Raw genomic sequence first — 15,537 nt, forward strand, 5'->3', positions numbered from 1 at the left:
AATCATGTGTATATGATTAAGATAAAGTATATATATATTTTAAATGTCTATTTACATATATTTTTATGTAAAATACTTATTTTTTATATTAATAACCTGCTATTGCCTATATATTTCTTCTAAGATTAAGATTTTTTAAATGAACTAATTATTACTAAATTCAAAGAGAAATGAACCACACTATTTCATTTATTCATTTTACTCTATATAAATTTCCAAATATCTTTGCATTTTTGCAGAATGTGACCCATTCAAATGCCCCAAAATTTCAATACCAGAATGCAGAGAAGATCAATTCATGATTCAGGTTCAAGAGGAAGAGACTTGCTGCTTTTCTCCTTTCTGTGGTAAGTGTTTTGTGAGATCATTTCTTGGAAGAAGAGGAAAGATCAAAGGAAAATCTCTTATTTGGTGTGAATTTCATGGAACTCACGGTAACCAAATAAAATTCAACTAGAGTGGTAGAAAAAAAGATATGCATTTTAAATGATTATTGATAATTATTACAATTAGTACTACTTTTCCCTATTGACAGAGACTATGTATATAAGTCAAAACCTAATCAAAGATAATATAATCAATTAAAAGATAAAGCTAGCACATAGTTCTTTTTAGAGAAAAATTTTAGTCCTGACTTTCCTGAAGAACTAAGTAAATAAAGGACTCTACTAAGCAGAGTAACTCTTTAAAACTTCATCTGCTGTATAGGATATGTACGGGATGTGTAAGCACAGTGATCTCGAAAGAGAAATGAAAGGTGTCTAGAAAATGACTATATTTGGTGCTGTATATTCTGTCTGATGAACTGGACTTTCAAAAATAAACAGTTCTCTCTTTTCCATTCCGTTGGGGAATTATCATATCAAAGACTGGTGATGAATGTAGGTTTCAGATAAACCCATATAGATCACAGCACTTCTCTTTGTATAATTTAAGTTTCTTTGACTGCAATGGCAACAACTGATTGATTCTACATAGCCTGCTGCTGCTGCTGCTGTTAAGTCTCTTTAGTCGTGTCTGACTCTGTGCGACCCCACAGACAGCAGCCCACCAGGCTCCCCCGTCCCTGGGATTCTCCAGGCAAGAACAATGGAGTGGGTTGCTATTTCCTTCTCCAATGTATGAACGTGAAATCGCTCAGTCGTGTGCGACACTTAGCGACCCCATGGACTGCAGCCTACCAGGCTCCTCCATCCATAGGATTTTCCAGGCCAGAGTACTGGAGTAGGTTGCCGTTTCCTTCTCCAATGCATGAAAGTGAAAAGTGAAAGTGAAGTTGCTCAGTTGTGTCCGACTCTTAGCCAACCCATGGACTGCAGCCTACCAGGCTCCTCCATCCATGGGAGTTTCCAGGCAAGAGTACTGGAGTGGGGTGCCATTTCCTTCTCCGCTGCATAGCCTATACACAGCCAATTATTGGGAGAATTGGGGGATCAAGATTTTGTAGGATTGAGATGAAGCAGAACAGCCAAACCCTGGGAAGGAGAGAAACCAGCTTCTCTAGGTGGCAGTCACTAATGATTGAGTCAGCCACATCCATTTATTTCCTGTCTTGATGTGCCTCTATGACTCAAAGGCTATAGAAAGATATTCTGACTCATCTAAAGTGGGTTTTTCCTACACAAAGACTGATAAGAGTGAGGCACCTTTACTAAGAGTCACTCTAAGACTGTGTGGGTGGGGCATTTCCTCAAATTCACTGAGAGTTATTATCAAAGTATAATAAGAAGAGATGGCAAGAATACACAGAAGAACTGTACAAAAAAGATCTTCACGACCCAGATAATCACGATGGTGTGATCACTGACCTAGAGCCAGACATCCTGGAATGTGAAGTCAAGTGGGCCTTGGAAAACATCACTACGAACAAAGCTAGTGGAGGTGATGGAATTCCAGTTGAGCTATTCCAAATCCTGAAAGATGATGCTGTGAAAGTGCTGCACTCAATATGCCAGCAAATTTGGAAAACGCAGCAGTGGCCACAGGACTGGAAAAGGTCAGTTTTCATTCCAATCCCAAAGAAAGGCAATGCCAAAGAGTGCTCAAACTACCACACAATTGCACTCATCTCACACGCTAGTAAAGTAATGCTCAAAATTCTCCAAGCCAGGCTTCAGCAATATGTGAACCGTGAACTTCCTGATGTTCAAGCTGGTTTTAGAAAAGGCAGAGGAACCAGAGATCAAATTGCCAACAGCCTCTGGATCATGGAAAAAGCAAGAGAGTTCCAGAAAAACATCTATTTCTGCTTTCTTGACTATGCCAAAGCCTTTGACTGTGTGCATCACAAGAAACTGTGGAAAATTCTTCAAGAGATGGGAATACCAGACCACCTGATCTGCCTCTTGAGAAATTTGTATTCAGATCAGGAACCAACAGTTAGAACTGGACATGAATTAACAGACTGGTTCCAAATAGGAAAAGGAGTACCTCAAGGCTGTGTATTGTCTCCCTGTTTATTTAACTTATATGCAGAGTACATCATGAGAAATGCTGGACTGGAAGAAACACAAGCTGGAATCAAGGTTGCTGGAAGAAATATCAATAATCTCAGATATGCAGATGACACCACCCTTATGGCAGAAAGTGAAGAGGAACTCAAAGGCCTCTTGATGAAAGTGAAAGTGGAGAGTGAAAAAGTTGGCTTAAAGCTCAACATTCAGAAAATGAAGATCATGGCATCTGGTCCCACCACTTCATGGGAAATAGATGGGGAAACAGTGCAAACAGTGTCAGACTTTATTTTTCTGGGCTCCAAAATCACTACAGATGGTGACTGCAGCCATGAAATTAAAAGACGCTTACTCCTTGGAAGGAAGGTTATGACCAACCTAGATAGCATATTCAAAAGCAGAGACATTACTTTGCCAACAAAGGTTCGTCTAGTCAAGGCTATGGTTTTTCCTGTGGTCATGTATGGATGTGAGAGTTGGACTGTGAAGAAGGCTGAGTGCCGAAGAATTGATGCTTTAGAACTGTGGTGTTGGAGAAGACTCTTGTGAGTCCCTTGGACTGCAAGGAGATCCAACCAGTCCATTCTGAAGGAGATCAGCCCTGGGATTTCTTTAGAAGGAATGATGCTAAAGCTGAAACTCCAGTACTTTGGCCACCTCATGCGAAGAGTTGACTCATTGGAAAAGTCTCTGATGCTGGGAGGGATTGGGAGCAGGAGGAGAAGGGGACGACAGAGGATGAGATGGCTGGATGGCATCACTGACTCGATGGATGTGAGTCTGAGTGAACTCCGGGAGTTGGTGATGGACAGGGAGGCCTGGTGTGCTGCGATTCATGGGGTCGCAAAGAGTCGGACAGGACTGAGCGACTGATCTGTTCTGATCTGATCTATTATCAAAGTTGGAAGAAGGATACTAAGGGTTCAGAAGAACATGTGCCTACTATGTTGTTCATCCATAAATTGGAGCAATCAAGAGTAGTGAATTAAGAAAACTTTAGTAAATGAATGGTATTTTGATCCATTGAGATACCATCAGTTGATGGTATCGATCAATACCACTGATTGAGATCCATCAGTAAGAACAAATTATTCCTGAAATCTCAATGTCCTATACTTCTGGTAAGATGGTTCTTTTATATCACTGTGCTTGGGAAAGTATAAAATAATACATTCAGATAGTATTGTTTTTATGACCAAATAAGGAGATCTGTTTTTAAAATGCGTGTTTTCCTTGTTTCCTGTTTTGTTTTATATAATGTACTTCATTTTGATTTTATATGTGTACAGTAATTTGAACTTATAACTAGCTTGTTTTTAACTCAGCCATGACTTGGCCTTTTTGTTTCATCTTTAGTGTGCAAACCTTGCACTGAACCTGTTCCACTGTGTACTGACGGAGAATTTCTCACTGTGGATCTTAATACTACACACTTCTGTTGTCCTCAGTATTACTGTGGTAAGTATATTTTAATTAATTACAAATATTGAGATATGTTTGGCATTTAAGAAGTCCAGCGCCTCTTTTAAAAATTTTTTAAAGCTACTTTTTAATTATTTGATTTAGTTAGTCTTGGAGGCATTTGGTCTTCATTGCTGCCTGCGGGCTTTCTCTAGTGGTGGTGAGCAAGGGCCGCTCTGCAGTGCAGTGCTCAGGCTTCCCATTGGGGTGGCTTCTGTTACAGAGCATGGGTTGTAGGCACGTAGGCTACATTCATTGTGGCGCATGGGCTCTCGAGTGTGGGCTCAGTAGTTGACGCTCAAGCTTAGTTGCCCAAGGGCATATGCGATCGTCTCAGACCAGGCATCAAACCCATGTCCCCTTCATTGTCAGGCAGATTCTTAACCACGGGATCACCAGGGAAGCCTCAGGCCAGTGCATGTTAGTCGTTCGGTTATATCAGACCTTAGTTGATTTCTAGCATATTAAATATAGCATGCTTCTTGGACAATTTTGTACCTCCCCAAAATAGATTAGCTATGACGTTTCTCCTCATTCTAGACTTTCCAGATTTCCAAGTGATTCCGTACCCTTTTCATTCCTTTCTCTTCTTGCGCCCCTGCCATTTCTCAGGGCTCCTGAGCAAAGGAGCATGTCCTAGCTGTACTAGTATTGTTGAATCTGTTGTGAGTCCTTTGTTCTGTCCTTATCGACACATTGCAAATGGGTGGTGGGTGGGCAGCTCTGGGGAGATCCCACTACATCAGTAATGGCAGTGAATGATAGCTAGTGAAAACTAGCATTTAAATGAAATTAATCTTTACCCATGTTATTTTTTTAATTTAGTGTGTGAGCCAAATCTTTGTCCTATGCCTCTATTCAACTGTGCAGAAGATATGAATCTTGTGAAAGAAAATGTATCTGGTCAATGTTGTCCAACATGGCATTGTGGTAACTAATATTTATATTTTAAAATCTTATTACATTGTATTAGTATGTTATGATCAATATAAACATGTTGATTTTTGCCTTTTAGAATGTAGCTGTGAAAATCTTGTTATGCCATCTTGTGAAGTGGTAAGAGCACATATTTTGACTACATTTTAATATAATATAAATCAATTTTTTCTTCCTTTATTTCTTTATTTTCTGATTTCTTCTCAGAGTAAATGGAATTATTCTCTTTAAGTTGTAGTTAAGTGAATTAAAAGAAATCTGCTTTGATATAGGGAGCAGTCAACTTTATATTTTGCTAGAGATAGGAAGTTCAGTTCAGTTCAATCGCTCAGTTGTGTCTGACTCTTTGCCACCCCATGGACTACAGCATGCCAGGCTTCTCTGTCCATTACCAACTCCCAGAGCTTACTCAAACTCATGTCCATTGAGTCAGTGATGCCATCCAACAATCTCATCATCCATCTTCCCCTTCTCCTCCCACCTTCAGTCTTTCCCAGGATCAGGGTCTTTTCCATTGAATCAGTTCTTCACATCAGGTGGCCAAAGTATTGGGGTTTCAGCTTCAGTATCAGTCCTTCCAATGAATATTCAGGATTGATTTCCTTTTGGATGGACTGGTTGGATCTCCTTACAGTCCAAGGGACTCTCAAGAGTCTTCTCCAACACCACAGTTCAAAAGCATCAATTCTTCAGCACTCAGCTTTCTTTATAGTCCAACTCTCATATTCATACATGATTACTGGAAAAACCATAGCTTTGACTAGATGGACCTTTGTTGGCAAAGTAATGTCTCTGCTTCTTAATATGCTGTCTATGTTGGTCATAGCTTTCCTTCCAAGGTGCAAGCATCTTTTAATTTCATGGCTGCAATCACCATCTGCAGTGCTTTTGGAGCCCAAAAATAAAGTCTGCCACTCTTTTCCTTGTTTCCCCATCTATTTGCCGTGAAGTGATGGGACCAGATGTCATGATTTTAGTTTTCTGAATGTTGAGTTTTAAGCCAGCTTTTTCACTCTCCTCTTTCACTTTCATCAAGAGGCTGTTTAGTTCTTCTTCACTTTCTACCGTAAGTGTGGTGTCATCTGCATATCTGAGGTAATTGATATTTCTCCTACTGCTGCTACTGCTAAATCACTTCAGTCGTGTCCGACTCTGTGCGACCCCATAGACGGTAGCTACCAGGCTCCCCCGTCCCTGGGATTCTCCAGGCAAGAACACTGGAGTGGGTTGCCGTTTCCTTCTCCAATGCATGAAAGTGAAAAGTGAAAGTGAAGTCGCTCAGTCGTGTCCGACTCTATCGACCCCATGGACTGCAGCCCACCAGGCTCCTCCATCCATGGGATTTTCCAGGCAAGAGTACTGGAGTGGGGTGACATTTCCTTCTCTGGATATTTCTCCTAGCAATCTTGATTCCAGCTTGTGCTTCATCCTGCCCACTGTTTCTCATGATGTACTCTGCATATAAGTTAAATAAACAGGGAGACAATACACAGCCTTGAGGTACTCCTTTTCCTATTTGGAACCAGTCTGTTGTTCCATGTTCAGTTCTAACTGTTGCTTCTTGACCTGCATATAGGTTTCTCAAGAGGCAGGTCGGGTGGTCTGGTATTCCCATCTCTTGAAGAATTTTCCACAGTTTATTGTGATCCACACAGTCAAAGGCTTTGGCATAGTCAATAAAGCAGAAATAGACGTTTTTCTGGAACTCCCTTGCTTTTTTGATGATCCAACAGATGTTGGCAATTTTATCTCTGGTTCCTCTGCCTTTTCTAAATCCAGCTTGAATATCTGGAAGTTCATGGTTCATGTACTGTTGAAGCCTGGCTTGGAGAATTTTGAGCATCACTTTGCTAGCATGTGAGATGAGGGCAGTTGTGCAGTAGTTTGAGCATTCTTTGGCATTGCCTTTCTTTGGGATTGGAGTGAAAACTGACCTTTTCCAGTCCTGTGGCCACTGCTGCGTTTTCCAAATTTGCTGGCATATTGAGTGCAGCACTTTCACAGCATGATCTTTCAGGATTTGGAATAGCTCAGCTGGAATTCCATCACCTCCACTAGCTTTGTTCATAGTGATGCTTCCTAAGGCCCATTTGACGTCACATTCCAGGATGTCTGGTTCTTGGTAAGTGATCACACAATGTTATTTTTTCCACTGGTGACTGAATCTACCAGTCTTATATCTGCATATGTTCACTGGTCTAAAATGAAGCACAATTTTGAAAATATATTATCTCAACATTGAAAGTGTTCCCAGTGAGTCTTTAAGAAAGTGTACTAACAGTGCATTTGTTTCAGAGGAGGAGGAGGTATAAATAGGTAACTAGCTGTCTGTACCTTCTTAGGAGTTGTCTATGAATGTGCAAATCTTCTAGGAATTACAAAAATGCAACTTATAGAAATAATAATTATAACTCTGGTATCACTTATTTAACTATTTTAGATGGACACTTACTATATGGATAACCATTGGATATGACACTTTGCAAGTCCTTTTTTTTTTCTTTAAATATTTACCTCTATGATATGCCTCTAAGACTTGAGAAAGATAATATATTTTTGGCCTTATCTATCAAAGAAGACATATTTGGGCTTCCCTCATAGCTCAGTCAATAAAGAATCTGCCTGCAATGCAGGAGACCCCAGTTCAATTCCTGGGTTGGGAAGATCCCCTGAAGAAGGAAATGGCAACCCACTCCAGTATTCTTGCCTGGAGAATGCCATGGACAAAGAAGCCTGGCAGGCTACAGTGCACAGTGTTGTTGTTTTTTTTTTTTAAGTACATTATCTAAGACACTGAAACAAATACTTAATAATATATTTGTTTTTTAGTAACAGCTTTATTGAAATATAATTCACATACCATACAATTCAGCCATTTAGAGTGTGAAATTAAATGGTTTTTATTTTCCTTACAGATTGTGCAACCATCAGTACAATCAATTTAGAAAGCTGATCCTCTGCCCCAAGAAACTCTGTACCTCTTAGGAGTTACTTGTGTCCCTCAAAATCCCTCAACCTAGGAAATCACAATATACTCTCTATCTCTATAGATTTTCTTATTCTTAATATTTCATGTAAATGAAATCATATAAGACGTGGTCTTTTGTGATTCCTTTCACTTAGCATAAGGTTGTCAAGATTCATCTGTGTTGTAGCATGTATCAGTACTTCATTTCCTTTTTCACTCTTAAATAATATTCCATTTTATGGATATAACCAGACATTTGTCCAAATAAAATATGTAGTGGATAATAGCTAATAATAATCATTAACTATTAGTTAGTAACTCAGATGGTAAAGAATCTGCCTGTAATGTGGAAAGAATTTGATCCCTGAATCAGAAAGATCCCTTGGAGAAGGGGGTGGCTACCCACTCCAGTATTCTTGCCTGGAGAATACCATGGACAGAGGAGGCTTGCAGCTCAGTCCATGGAGCTGAAAGAGTCAGACACGACGGAGTGACCAACCCTTTCACTTTTTCAAATGCAAATCAGAACTACAGTGAGAGATCACTTCATACTCACTGAAATGACAGATATTAATACATGTTGGCAAGGATGTGGAGAAATTGGAACCCTCATGCTCTGCTGTGGGAATACACAACTAGCTGCTTTGGGAGCAGCCTGGTAATTACTCAAAAGGTTAAATATATAGCCACCATATGACTCAGCAATTCCACTAGTAGATATACATCCATAAGAAATGAAAACATACGTCGCCACAGAGCTTCAGTGTTCATAGCAGCACTATGCATAATCCCTAAAAAGTGGAAACATCTTGAGGTGACTTTCCTACTAACTGTAAAGGAGAGGGATGCTTGCTTGAGAATAAAAACAAAATACTATCATACTTGATTAATATTAAGTACTGGTAGAACAATGAAGGAGCTATTTCCTCTGATTGACATTGGGTACTTATGAGAATAAAAGTGTAACCAAATCCGTGACTAAGATCTCAGAGGAAACAAGTTAGGAAGGAAGATGAGAAGATTTAAGCCTAAGCTTGAGAGGACACTCTGGGCGTTGTGCTCTAACTATTGAAAAACAGGTAAGTGACTTCAAAGAGTTAATGAGAGCCTACTTCCTTATCTAATCTTCTGGAAAAGTGTATGCAGTGAGAGAGCTTGATTTATTACTATTTTAAACTGTATATTTCTAATATTTTATTTCCAGTCCCACTGGAATTGTATAATGGCTAAAAGTCATAAAACATCAAATGTGTTAATGTTTATGAAATTACTTTGCAACCCATAAAGCACTATAAAAAGTAGAATATTAATAATTATGGGGGAAGTGCCTTTTATATATTACTATGAATTTATCTGAATTATTTTTTGTGTTGATAATCAAATTAGTGTTTTTACTGTCATATGAAAATTAAAGATACCCGGGAAAAGTTGATGTTTAAATACATTCTTGAAACTTTAGGCCTGAGTCCTACTTGAGAAGAACCAATACAATTTTCCTAGTAAAGAAAAGTTTAAGCGTTACTTGTGACAGCAATTTACTTAGTATCTTGCCTGGAAAATGTTATGGACAGGGGAGCCTGACAGGCTCTAGTCCATGGGGTTGCAAAGAGTCACACATAACTGAGCAGAGAGCAGAGCAGAGAGAGAGAGAAAGATTATAGCACTTTCTGCACATCAGCTTATTTGAAGCCCTTATACATATTGATCCATTTGTTTCTTTCAACAGTTCTAAGAGGCAGACAGTATTATTATCGCCATTTTTTAAATGAGGAAGGTGAAGAGGAGACTGGTTAAGTAACCTGCCCTAGATCACACAGCTAGTAAGTAGCAGAGCAAGATTGGCAGAAGGGCGGTTTTGTTCCTGAGCCTGTGTTATTAATCGTTCACTCTTCTGCTCTTGTTTTATATGCTATAGCAGCATTGCTCTGTGCATACATCAGAGTTCTGGACCACCTCTGTAGAGCAGATCAAGAACATTTTCCTCAAGAGAAGTTTCTAGGATTAGCAAGCATTCTCTTTATCTTGAATTGCCCACTAGAAGCTCGGAGTCAAACAGTATAATTTTAAAGTTAGGACAATCCATAAAGATCATCTTATCCATCTTCACTCATTTAATAGATAAGGAAATTAAAGTTTAGACAGACTGTGTGATCTATGATCATGTTGCTTATTGTGAGTTTTTTTCCTTAGGCTACTAATTAAATGACTGCTGGGTTAATCAAAGCTTGTTTCCTATCAAATATTTACTATGAAGTTGCTATGTGGTTGTGGGGTAGGATACTTATTAGATGTTATATTGTGTATTTTTTTCAATGGTAATACAATAAACTATGTTGGTAAGTCATATAATAATAATATCTTTCTAATAGGGAGAATTTACTGCAATAGACTACAACTTTCAGAGTGACTGTGGATGTGTACAGTATCTCTGTGGTAACTATGTCTTTGAAACTTTTAAATGATAATCATATTATTGGTATATGTTATTCACTATTAAAATTAAAAATTAAATTAATTTTCATTTTTAAGAATTAAAAATTATTTTGAGATATATTATACATTTTAAGCCATTTGCCAGTTTTTGAGTATAAAAACTGTAGTTTTTAATTTTTTAATTTTCTTTTGTGTAATATTCCTAAATGTTCTGAGAAACTTCATAAGTGAAGTTGCTCAGAAACTGCATAACAAGACATAAAAATGATTCTTTGTCCAAGGCTTCACAGAATTTAAAGTTGATGCCAATATTCTTTTTTGTGTATATAATTTAATTTAAAAATAGATAACAGCTAAAAGTGAGAGATTTTTGTTCACTCTTTTATAATTATTGATGTTAACACTGTATGGCATAAGGTTGATTTTTCTATGAAATAACAAATCTTCATATTAAGTAGGTTAATAGAAAATAAACAGTTGTTCAATATCTTGAAACTCTGGTATTTTTATATGAGAGAAGAATTAAATCCAGCATTGGAAAGGCACAAAGAGTTACTCCAGCCTACCTAAAGCCACTTTCAAAGATGTGATAGCACAGTGTATCAGCTGCCTTCATCGTAAAGGATGACTTATATAATTATATATTTTGCAGCACAATAAAATTGAAAATTTTTCTCTCAAAATACCAAACATTAAATGTTACACAATACTTTCATGAAGAGGCCTTCTGTTATTGATTAATATTTTTGCCTTCATTTATATCCATTCCCCAAAATTGTCATGTTATGTTTCCAGAAGAGGGAACAGCAAGTAGCTTGATGATTACTTTAAGTTAATTCTAGAATCTGCTATATATTATAGCTTTTAGAGAAAGTTCAAACAGTAAATAGTAATTGAGTTTATATGTAATTTCTTACTGTATATTAAGGAATAAATGTCACACTCATTATTAAGTGAACTCTTGAGCTATTAACAATATATAAAGTTAAAGATCTTTATTGGTTTTTAAAAAATTGCACATCACAATAAAAACATAGTCTTAAATAAAAGTTCTATTGATTGATTAATAAAAAACCTGAATATTGTACTTTTTGTTGACTTTTTAATCTTTACATAGTCTTAAATAAAAGTTCTATTGATTGATTAATAAAAAACCTGAATATTGTACTTTTTGTTGACTTTTTAATCTTTTCTTAGAAAAGGATGATGTGTGTGTATTTCAAGAAATATCAGTATTGAATCCTGGCCAATCTATGATAAGGTATTTGGAAGGGGATTTTTGTTACATGGTAGAGTGTCTCGAAGAAAAAGATAACCACACAGGCTTCCACACTTTGAACTTTACAATGGTGAATTGTTCAAAAGAATGTGATATTGTAAGTATTTTTTCTAAGTCATTCTGGTACAAGTTCATTAATCTTAAAATGGCAGCTGTAGAATTTGAACAATACTCTGTAATTTAAAAATATACACTTGAATAGTGCTTTAATAATCTATTAATTTGTAATGTATCTATATAATACAGTATCCTTTTCCTGTGTATAACCTTGAATTTCAGAAGTCTTATTTTCTATACAGCTTGTTTGACCTGAGCTTTTTACATCTGCTTGATGAATCTTGTCTGCGAGATGTAAAGGTTAACAACTACTTCACCTCTAATACAGCTGTATAAAGTTATTTGATGTGCCTCAAATTCAACCTTAAATATGTTTACAGATATTCTAAGAGAGCATAATTTTTAAAATTTATTTTTAACTGGAGGATAATCACTTTACAATGTTGTGTTGGTTTCTATCATACATCAGCATGAATCAACCATAGTCTGCATGTGTCCTCTTCCTCTTGACCCTCCCTCTGAGAGCTTATGTTATAATGGGAAGCACATTTAGAACTAATTCATTAAAAATATCAGTACTGTCGTTGGCTAATCCAAATTATTATTACTCTGCACAGCACCAGGTATATACTCCACCTCCAAGTGATTATGATTGTTGTGGTACCTGCAAAAATATATCCTGCAAATTTCAAATGGAAAATGGAACAACAGTTATATATGAGGTATGAATTACTTCGTTCCTAAAATGTATTTCTCTGGAGGGTAGCTCTCTGTGCTATTTTCTGAATAAGGTGTTCACATAAATTTGAAAAATCTCTCTCTCACACACACAGTATTCTACATACAAGAAGCACACCCACATAGAGCACACTTGCAAGACATAGATAGACGCAAGACATAGTTAACAGTTTAAAGTCCATGACTCCTTTTGCGAAGGAGCATATTTAACTGGTTTCTCAAACTTATTTTATCAGAGATCCTTACTTTTCCCCCAGATGTTAGGAATGGGCTTCGAGAAATGTTGATTTCTAATCATTAGAACAAAGGAAAAGAGTGTTATTCACTCATTTGAAATGAAGCATTTTAACAAAACTCTGAAACTCAAGATGTTACTTTATTATTTTAGGTATTGAAGATTTCAGTAGGTAAATATAAGAAAATATTTAAGATATTTGAAAAATTTTAAAAGATTTCAAGAGTAATGAATGCCGTATCACATCTTTCCACAATATAATAATTATTCAGAATTCTTCCATTATCTCATAATAAATAACTCTATGGAGGTTTGCAGACTGACCTACTTTTTCCCTTTTTTAGAACAGAAGAAGGGAACCATGTAATTTTAGTACAGTTATTAGTGATGTCATCAGATTTGGGAGGGTCACAAATTCTGATTATAATTTGCATTACCTGAGGATAGTTCCAATTTATTATTGCTATTCTTAAGTTTTTTCCATTAATAGTTTAATTATATGGAGGTCTTATTTATGGTATTCTTAATTACATGGAATTAACTATATACCCAAAAGAAAAACAGATTTTTCCAACCCTGTGCATTTTACTAAGTAAGAAAAAGTTAACAATTATCTTATTTTATAACAATATAACGGGGAAGGCGCCAAGATGGCGGAGGAGTAGGACGGGGAAAACACTTTCTCCCCCACAAATTCATCAAAAGAGCATTTAAACGTCGAGTAAATTCCACAAAACAACTTCTGAATGCTGGCAGAGGACACCAGGCACCCAGAAAAGCAACCCAACTCCTCGAAAGGAGGTAGGAAAAAATATTAAAGACAATAAAAGAGACAAAAGAGGGAGGGACGGAGTTCTGTCCCGGGAAGGGAGTCTTAAAAAGAGAGAAGTTTCCAAACACCAGGAAACCTTCTCACTGCAGAATCCATGCCGAGCTTTGGAAGCACAGAGGACAACATAACAGGGAGAAAAAATAAATAAACAATTAAAACTCGCAGATTGCGAGCCCTACGGTAACTCCTCCAGCGGAGAAGCAGCGCAGACGCCTGCATCCGCCATTAGCAAGCGGGGGCTGGGTAGGGAGGCGCGGCGTGGGCTGCATCGCTGAGAGTAAGAATCTGGCCTGAATACCCTGAGCACTATCTGAGCGAAACAATTTGGGCTAGCAAACCAGACTGTGGGATATCTACCATGCGAAAAGCCAGCCCTAACCTAAGACACCGCCAGCCCGCGCACGGAACAAAGGACTAAACAGAGGTAGCCGGCTGCAAACCTTCCCCCTCCGGTGACAGGCAGCCAGAGCCGGAAGGGGGCAATCGCAGCCCCAGAGAGACATTATCTATAAAACTGGCTTCTTTGCTAACTAAAACTTATTGGGGGTCTGGACGGTCAATATCTGCCTGAGAAGGTGCGCCGGTTTTACACCCAGATAACCAAGTGGCGGGGAGGCGATAAGTCGCAGCATTGGCGCTCGCCAAACACCTCATCACCTGAGCTGCTCGGACCTGGGAAGAGCACAAAACGCAGCCCCAACTGAGTCTGCGCCTCTGAGGACTACCTGAGTGCCTGAACCTGAGCGGCTTGGACCTGGGAGGTGCATGCAACCCAGGACCAGCCTCAGATTGTTCCCGGCGGAACAACCTAGAGCCTGAGCAGTGTGGGCAGGGAGGCTACACGTGCCGTGAGCGGGGGCAGACCCAATGTGGCTGAGGCACTGCGAGCGCACGCCAGTGTCGTTTGTTTGCAGCATCCCTCCCTCCCTCCCCATAGCGCGACTGAACAAAGAGAAGAAATACAGCTCCACCCACCAGAACACCGACACAAGCTTCCCTAACCAGGAAACCTTGACAAGCCACCTCTACATACCCACACACAGCGAGGAAACGCCACAATAAAGAGAACTCCACAAACTGCCAGAATACAGAAAGGACTCCCAAACTCAGCAATTTAAACAAGATGAAGAGACAGAGGAATACCCAGCAGATAAAGGAACAGGATAAATGCCCACCAAACCAAACAAAAGAGGAAGAGATAGGGAATCTACCTGATAAAGAATTCCAAATAATGATAGTGAAATTGATCCAAAATCTTGAAATTAAAATGGAATCACAGATAAATAGCCTGGAGACAAGGATTGAGAAGATGCAAGAAAGGTTTAACAAGGACCTAGAAGAAATAAAAAAGAGTCAATATATAATGAATAATGCAATAAATGAAATTAAAAACACTCTGGAGGCAACAAATAGTAGAATAACAGAGGCAGAAGATAGGATTAGTGAATTAGAAGATAGAATGGTAGAAATAAATGAATCAGAGAGGATAAAAGAAAAACGAATTAAAAGAAATGAGGACAATCTCAGAGACCTCCAGGACAATATTAAACGCTACAACATTCGAATCATAGGGGTTCCAGAAGAAGAAGACAAAAAGAAAGACCATGAGAAAATACTTGAGGAGATAATAGTGGAAAACTTCCCTCAAATGGGGAAGGAAATAATCACCCAAGTCCAAGAAACCCAGAGAGTCCCAAACAGGATAAACCCAAGGAGAAACACCCCAAGACACATATTAATCAAATTAACAAAGATCAAACACAAAGAACAAATATTAAAAGCAGCAAGGGAAAAACAACAAATAACACACAAGGGAATTCCCATAAGGATAACAGCTGATCTTTCAATAGAAACTCTTCAAGCCAGGAGGGAATGGCAAGACATACTTAAAATGATGAAAGAAAATAACCTACAGCCCAGATTATTGTACCCAGCAAGGATCTCATTCAAGTATGAAGGAGAAATCAAAAGCTTTTCAGACAAGCAAAAGCTGAGAGAATTCTGCACCACCAAACCAGCTCTCCAACAAATACTAAAGGATATTCTCTAGACAGGAAACACAAAAATGGTGTATAAACTCGAACCCAAAACAATAAAGTAAATGGCAACAGGATCATACTTATTAGTAATTACCTTAAACGTAAA

General features: G+C 38.1%; 1 protein-coding gene across 1 annotated transcript in view; it reads left to right on the plus strand.

Annotated features, from left to right (window-relative positions):
- OTOGL (otogelin like) overlaps positions 1–15,537 on the plus strand; it is a 183,013-nt gene that overhangs the window by 153,857 nt on the left and 13,619 nt on the right. Inside the window, exons 48-54 of the mRNA XM_061415623.1 lie at positions 240–347; positions 3,810–3,911; positions 4,740–4,844; positions 4,930–4,970; positions 10,188–10,251; positions 11,449–11,627; positions 12,205–12,309. Of these exons, the coding sequence (XP_061271607.1) occupies positions 240–347; positions 3,810–3,911; positions 4,740–4,844; positions 4,930–4,970; positions 10,188–10,251; positions 11,449–11,627; positions 12,205–12,309 (704 nt within the window). The remainder of the gene's footprint in view (positions 1–239; positions 348–3,809; positions 3,912–4,739; positions 4,845–4,929; positions 4,971–10,187; positions 10,252–11,448; positions 11,628–12,204; positions 12,310–15,537) is intronic.

The sequence above is a fragment of the Bos javanicus genome, chromosome 5 (genome assembly GCF_032452875.1).
Source record: "Bos javanicus breed banteng chromosome 5, ARS-OSU_banteng_1.0, whole genome shotgun sequence".
In the NCBI taxonomy this organism is placed as follows: Eukaryota; Metazoa; Chordata; class Mammalia; order Artiodactyla; family Bovidae; genus Bos; species Bos javanicus.